This window comes from Callorhinchus milii, unplaced genomic scaffold, assembly GCF_018977255.1.
Source record: "Callorhinchus milii isolate IMCB2004 unplaced genomic scaffold, IMCB_Cmil_1.0 Scaffold1, whole genome shotgun sequence".
Classification (NCBI taxonomy): Eukaryota; Metazoa; Chordata; class Chondrichthyes; order Chimaeriformes; family Callorhinchidae; genus Callorhinchus; species Callorhinchus milii.
The window spans coordinates 81,370,007-81,377,683 of record NW_024704742.1 but is presented as its reverse complement, the minus strand read 5'-3'; the positions used below and the strand labels follow the sequence as shown (position 1 = coordinate 81,377,683).

Sequence of the window (7,677 nt, the reverse complement as noted above, 5' to 3'; positions counted from 1 at the left end):
TGTGTGTGTCTGTCTGTCTCTCTGAGTCCGGGTGTGTGTGTGTGTGTGTCTGTCTCTCTGTGTCCGGGTGTGTGTGTGTGTCTGTCTCTCTGTGTCCGTGTGCGTGTGTGTCTGTCTCTCTGTGTCCGGATGTGTGTCTGTCTCTGTGTCCGTGTGTGTGTGTGTGTGTCTGTCTCTCTGTGTCCGGGGGTGTGTGTGACTGTCTGTCACTCTGTGTCCGGGTGTATGTGTGTATGTCTGTCTCTGTGTCCGGGTGTGTGTGTATGTGTGTCTGTCTCTCTGTGTCTGGTTGTGTGTCCGTTTCTCTGTGTCCGGGTGTGTGTGTTTCTGTCTCTCTGTGACCGGGTGTGTGTGTGTCTGTCTCTCTGTGTCCGTGTGTGTCTGTCTGTCTCTCTGTGTCCGGGTGTGTGTCTGTCGCTGTGTCCGGGTGTGTTGTATGTGTGTGTGTCTGTCTCTCTGTGTCCGGGTGTGTGTGTGTCTGTCTGTCTCTCTGTGTCCGGTTGTGTGTGTATGTGTGTCTGTCTCTCTGTGTCCGGTTGTGTGTGTGTGTGTCTGTCTCTCTGTGTCCGTGTGTGTTTGTGTGTGTGTGTGTCTGTCTCTCTGTTTCCCGGTGTGTGTGTGTGTAGGTTGGCAGTAACATATACCTCCATAGCACCAATCAACTCCCGAGAATTTTCGCACAAAATTTGCCAATCCTCCCCCACTCCCTGCAATTTTTGGCAAATATTTCACACTCTTCTATTGGCCCAGGCCATGACTCCAACATATTGCTAAATGTAGCGCACAGATCAGAATGAATTTCCCCATAGGAAGTTTCTCATTTCTGCTGTAGTCAGTTACTGATTCCAATGGTTGCGAGGATGTTGGGACTCCTGGGTTCTGTGTGCAGGAATTTGTACCACACATCCAGTGTACCAGTGTGCTCATTTCTACTTTTGAAAATTGTTATAAACCCACAAATTTATATAGCACGTGGTTAACAGTGAGGAATGCTAGTGACTGGAAAGAAAATTAAGCCACAACAATGTCAAGTTGGAAGATGTTCTTTTAAGTATTTTAGATTACAAAGTGTGATATTTTATTTTCTATTTTAAACAAAAAGGCGCTGTCGTCCTCTTAATTCAAAACTCCACCGTCCACATCCTCATCCGGACCAATCTCTGTACCCCATCAACCCAGTCCTTGTCAGGCTCCACTGCCTCTCTACTACAGAACGGGTGGATTTCAAGATCCTCACATTTGTGTGCAAATCACTTCATGCCCCGCACCTCAATAACTCAAACCACTCCACTATCTGCCACCTTAGCTCACTTGGCTCCAACCTCCTGCATGTCTCTCAGCCCCTCCACTCCATTGTCAACTTCCATGCTTTCAGCCACTATGCCCCTAAACTATGGAACACCTTGCCTCAATTCCTCCCACCTTGACTGCTCCCTCCCAGTCTTCAGATCACACCTAAGACCTTCTTCGTTGACCATGCCTACAGTGATCTCCTCTGGCTCGGTGTCAAGCTGTTAAGCACTCTGACATGCTGCGTGAAGGGTGCTAAATAAATGCAAGTTGTTGTTGTTGAGTGGAATCTGAAAAATCCAAGAGACTTGCTCGGGTTCTGTCAATATTAATAATAATCCTTGCATTTGATCTGGCACCTTATCAACCATCAAGACATCTGAAAGTGGTTTCCAGAATTTTACTGTAAAGAGTAGTGACTGTGTATTTGTAGGCAAACAAAGCCGTCAATTTGTGCACAGCCGTTTCCCACAAACAGCCATTTTTCCATTTTTAAAACAAAAGTCTAATGCATGAAATTTTTATATTTCAGAATGAATTCAATTGTGCATTAAAAGAAGCTGGAGATAAACTGGTGGTCATCGATTTCCATGCCTCATGGTGTGGACCTTGCAAAGCCATTGCCCCATTTTATCAAGTAAGTACTTATTTAACAATAAAGCCATGAGAAATGCACATGATCCAATTGGACCATTACATTGAGTAAGTCCTGACCAATTCGCCAGAGTCTAGCCATATGTTATTTATGGAAGAAGGTTGGTATTCCTTTACCTATTAACACTTAGATCCTTCATATCCGACATCGCTAGGGTATATTAAAAGGGCAATATTGAGCCAAAATAGTGGGGTAATCCTGCTACTTTACAAATCACTGGTAAACTGACTGCACTTGGAATACTGTGTGCAGTTCTGGTCGTCACAATATCAAAAGGATATTACAACGATTTAAGAGGATACAGAGGAGGTCAACCAAAACAATTGCGGGATTGGACTACGAGAAGCAATTAGATAAACTGGGCAGGTTCACACTGGGGAAAGAGAAGTTTAAGGGGCGTTATGATTACCTTCTTTAAGATTCTGAAGGGAATAGATAATGTAGACCAAGATAAGCTGTTCTATCTTGTACTGAACAGTAGAAGCAAAGGTCACGGCCTACGACTGAAGGGGGTAAACTCAGAACAAATCTGCAAAAACACTACTTCAGTGAGTGAGCAGTAAACTTATGGAACAGATTCCCTGGGGAGACAGTGGAAGCAGAAAATGTTGTGTCTTTCAAGAACAATTTAGATAGATTTCTGCTATAAAATAATATCTTGGAATACAATATATAGTTTGGGATACAACATGTTAAGTGACTGCCAGGATGGTGGAAGGCGAATTAGGTGGACCTTGATCTTCTTTCGTCTAGCAAATTCTTATGTTCTTATGATCTGGTTTTCATTTTATCACTGAGAATCCCTGCATTTGGAATTACAACATTACAGTTGTAATAATTGAATCCTTGTGGTAACCAGATGTGTCACTCTGTCACTTATAGAAACTTGGCCTACAAAGATTTACTGTTAAGATTCAATTGTTCTGAATTGAGTTGCAACTCCTGGAGAATGGAGTTGGAAAATAGAATTCCAACTCCCATTTTTATCTTATTGTCTATCACTTGAATATCGCCTCTCAAGCGAGAGACCTGGGGTCGATTCCGAGCAGCGCGAAACCTTGGACAAGTTTCCTTACTCCACACGCCTAATAATAATCCCTCAAGAAAAAAAAACAATAATAAATTGGTCACTTCAATCCATGACTGTCTGTGGGACACTGCTGTACCCAATTGGCTGCCGTGTTTCACCCACAAAATATACAGTCAATTCACTTTACAGTCTATTCTGTGAAGCGCTTTGAGACGTCTAGAAGACGGGAAAAGCGCTGTACCAAACCCAAGGATTGTTATTATTATAAGACACTCAATACAATTAAATTTTCCTCTTGAAAATGATCCCCCCCGACCCCATCAAAATAACCAGATTGTGGAAATGGGCATCTATTTGGGCTTCTCAACTTGAAAAACTGTGAAGCAGAGATGCCAATATAGACTCCAATTTGCCCAATACATCCTATTGATAATGATCCAAGTTTGGAACCTTCAGTTGTCTCTTGTCAACTTCCAGAAATGCAGCCTTTCAATCCACATCACAAGCTCACAAGATTGATCTGAATTATTATGCTGGCTGACAATTGAGTTAAGTGTACCTGGCTTTCGGCAGTCAGTATCTTATTTGTGGCCAAACGGGTATCTGATGCATGGAAACACATTGCCATGCTTGAGAGAATCGACACCTGACTTTGGAATGGAATGCATTCTCTCTCCAGAGGGACACACTCTGTTTACCTAATTCTGGATTAAATGGCAAGATTTGATCCAATAATCAAAATTGAAAGAGCGAAATCTCAGCATGTGATTTTTACAGCATAGTCCACTTAACATAACCACAAGGCTACTTCCTGCAAGATCCCTTTTTCCCCCATCTTCTTTTACCTCTTAAGCAGGATGTAATAAATGATTGAAAATGTCATGCAACTAAAACCCAGCCTCTTTAACAAGACATGTTTAAACCCAAGTGTTTGTTCAGTTATCTGAGATTTTAATGAAGGTGGAGGGGTGGGAGTGGAGAGGAAGTAAGGAGGAGAGAGGAAATGATAAGGTGAATCTAAAATTAGCCAACATTTGTGGCAGGGAATAAATTTTCTGTGAGGATTGTGGAGCCTGTAATGTTACAGCACTCGCCTCGCAAGCAAGAGGGTTCAGATTTGTTCCCTAAGCAAATTTCCTACTCCACAACCTTTATTTACCTAGCAGTAAGTAGGGACTCAGCTGTTAATCGAGTGGTGGAATGCTTTTCCAGAGGTAATAATCCTTTTTTTAAAAAATTTTTAATAAAAATTTCAATCCATGACTGTTTATGGGATGCTCCTGTGCATGTTTCGCCCTCAAAATATATAGTCAATTCACTTTACAGTACATTCTATGAAGCTCCTTGAGGTGTCGCAAAGACGTGATAAGCCGCTTTATCAAGTGCAAGGATTATTAGAAGCTAGAAGCGCTCTGAGACGCCGTTCGGTGAGGAGGGTGCTATATAAATCCAAGTTGTTGTTGTTATTGTTTGTGTGAATTACCTTACACTAATCCATTGCTTTTAAACTTTTTATAAATATTTAATATTATAATACACCAAACCAATTTGGAGGAATAAAGGGGGGAGAGAGAAAAATTGTCAGGTCAATGCATTCTGTCTTTGTGACTTAATTAAAATAAATGTGTTAAAGTGGAGCTTAATAAATGTTTTCTTTCAGGAACTTTCGGAACAATACACCAATGTCATCTTCTGCAAAGTTGATGTGGATGATGCAGAGGTAAGGATCCATTGCTGGAGTGCGCTGATTTTGGGTGGATTACAGATTTAGGAATGCTATAATTTAGTGGAGTCCTGTAGCACAGTGTCCCGGAGACCCACTTGCCTCGAAGACAAGAGGACCTGTGTTTGATTCCCAGGCCGGACAAAACCTTCACAAGTTTCCTTATTCCACATGCCTCTGTTTACCTGGCAGTAAGTAGGAACCCGGTTGTTAGTCGATTGGCAAATTGGTTTCCAGGGCAATAATCCTCAAAAAAAATATTAATTTGGTCGCTCAATCCACTGCTGTATGCAATTGGCTCTCTCATTTCGGCCACAAAATACACAGTCAATCCACTTTACAATATATTCAGTGAAGTGCTTTGAAATAGCTAAATGATGTGATAAAGTGTTATATCAGGTGCAAGGATTATATTGAATATCTTTTCTAACTTCATTTTGATTTATTTTCTAATAATTAAACCTTTATATAGAGATGACTGGCATAAGCTTGAAAGTGTCTGCGCAAGGGATGAAAGCTGTAATAGCATGTTGTGTTTTATACTGGAGGCACAGTGTACAAAAGCTGGTTCAGCTGTGAAGCCCTCTCCAGGCAAATGGCCTGCTTACACTCTGAACAATGACCACTTAGGTAGGATTTTGGAGAGCATCCAACACCACCACCAAATTACATCTTTATAGCGCCTTTCATGTCAGGGGGCTTCCCAAGGCGTTGAGGAAAGCCAGAACGAGAAAAGATGTGTGTGTGTGTGTGTGTGTGTATATATATGTAATATATATATACAATTTTTTAAATCACTTCTATTGATTGCTAGCTATGGGTTCATGAATTTGAACGTGACTAGCTGCTGCATTTCACCCATAAAATACAGTCAATCTACTTTATAGTATATCCTGTGAAGCCCTTTGAGACGTCTCAAAGATGAGATAAGGCGCAATATCAAATGCAAGGATTATTATTATTTCTTTCTCTTTAGGAAATTACTGAAACGTGTGTGATCACATCCATGCCAACATTCCTGTTCTTCAAGAATGAAGTAAAGGTACGGTAATATTTTGTATTTTTAATTTTTAAAAAAAGTTAATTTATTGAATGTACTTGGGGGCTGGTGGGGAGTCAGCAAAAGAAACTGCCAGCCTTTTCCGGCTGTTTGTACTTGGTGGCCTATTTTCTGGACTTTATTTTATTAATTTTTTGGGGTTGTGAGGGATCCATGGGCAGTGAATTTTGAAAAAGTGAAGCTCAGTTGACCTTTAAACTGTATTTTTGGGTCACCTTTCCCTGCCCCAGTGTTCTGTAGACTCTGCCAATTACTTTTTAGTCATCCTATCAGCATGAACTCTGCCATATAAATGTAAAATGTGCTCAGATGCTGAACTAATTTGAGTCTGAGTGGTGTTTGGAGAGGATTGGGTACAAACAATTGGGATCTGCTACGTATTCAGGATTCTCTCTTACAAATTCTATAACTTAACCCCTTTCTTCTGATTCTCTTTCCCCCCTCCCACATGTCAAAACTGACAATGTCATTATACCTATGCATTTATACAGAAAAATAATTAGTTTCCTTCTTGGGAATTCTGCGTCAAGTTGCACCTTGTTCATAACTAGGCTTGTGAGGGCTGTGTATTCTGTATAACTTCTACACTATTTTGCTCATAGGATTCATGTTGTAAATTTTCCACTTCACAGATATCGCAGCTTACTGGTGCCAATAACGAAAAGTTGAAGGCTCTGATTGAACAGCACCAGTGATTCCATTGTTTATCTTGTCTCTGAGAACTTGTGTCTTGAAACAAAATGTACACCGATAAATTTGTCTTAAAAGTAAATTAAAGCCATTTCAATTTCTCAATGGTCTGGTTGACATTATGGAAGGAAAACTATAAGGTATCCCAACTAATATCTCACTTCTTATCCCCCCTCCCCAATATAGCTCTACTAATCACTATCTCTGCTTGCTTCCCTTAAGCCAGTTACTCCAATCCATGATTTGGGTTTGATACCCAGTGACCAATAGTTTTTCAGTTGAGTTGGGCTAATGAATCTGTTGTAGGCAGCCTCTTGTCACCTTCCTTGAATATGGGACCTATGTTTGATTGTGTCTAGTCTATTGGGGCCTCACCAGTAATGTTTAACTCCCTTATGTCTGTCATTGCTTCACAAATCTCTTAACTTCAGCTGTTGTGGAAGGCAAATTCAGCACATTCTGTCTTTTGGTGCAAAGTTAGCAATTAAGCAGGCCATTTGCATGAAAGGCCAAAAGGAGCAAGTAAGATCAAGCATGTTATTGTAAAGTTTTACAACAACCTATTGAAAGATAAGGTGACTATCTCATGTTGACCTAAAACAGATTAACACCCTTGTAATGTTTCTCGAGAGCTCTTGCGAGACTGGACGTTGTAAAGTAATCAATTTAGAATGTCTCTTCAGAACTGTTGAATGACTCATGGTACAATGAGATCTGTATAAAGGAGAGATGTTTTCACCTATTTGGTGGGCAGAGTAGGGAGCAGCGCTAGAAGAAAGTCGTTGCTACTGCCCTGCACCCCATATATATATATGTGAAATAAAGCTTGCTAAGTAAATGCCACACTGACTCCGTGTTGAGCTTCAGGTCATCAAGAGCAATCACACATCGCAACTGGGTTCGACAATTTCGAGGTTCCACCGAGATCGAAAGACTGGGTTTCCCCTTCGGCTTCCTACGACTCTGTAGCTATCGGCACAAATATCGTGCACAGGTAAGCATTCTTACCATTGTTTGTGTCCGATGCGTTGTTGAGACGTGGTTGCCGAACGTTCCCGGCCTCTTCGATCTAAGGTGCAAAATTTGCAATTTTTTAGACCTAAATAATTTCAGGCGGTTTAGTACTATAAGGTATAGTACATGGATAAGACGTCTTCAGGGAAGTCGGCCACTGGTGTTTCCGCCCGACACAGATACAGTTATAACTCCGATCGGTTGTTTAATATTAA

General features: G+C 41.0%; 1 protein-coding gene across 1 annotated transcript in view; it reads left to right on the top strand.

Annotated features, from left to right (window-relative positions):
- The window catches only part of zgc:56493 (thioredoxin-like), a 12,399-nt gene extending 5,848 nt beyond the window's left edge, over positions 1–6,551 (top strand). The window contains 4 exon segments of the mRNA NM_001293031.1: positions 1,823–1,927; positions 4,636–4,695; positions 5,675–5,740; positions 6,391–6,551. Coding sequence (NP_001279960.1) covers positions 1,823–1,927; positions 4,636–4,695; positions 5,675–5,740; positions 6,391–6,453 — 294 coding nt within the window. The 3' untranslated portion in view covers positions 6,454–6,551.
- Positions 6,552–7,677: the final 1,126 nt, after the last annotated feature.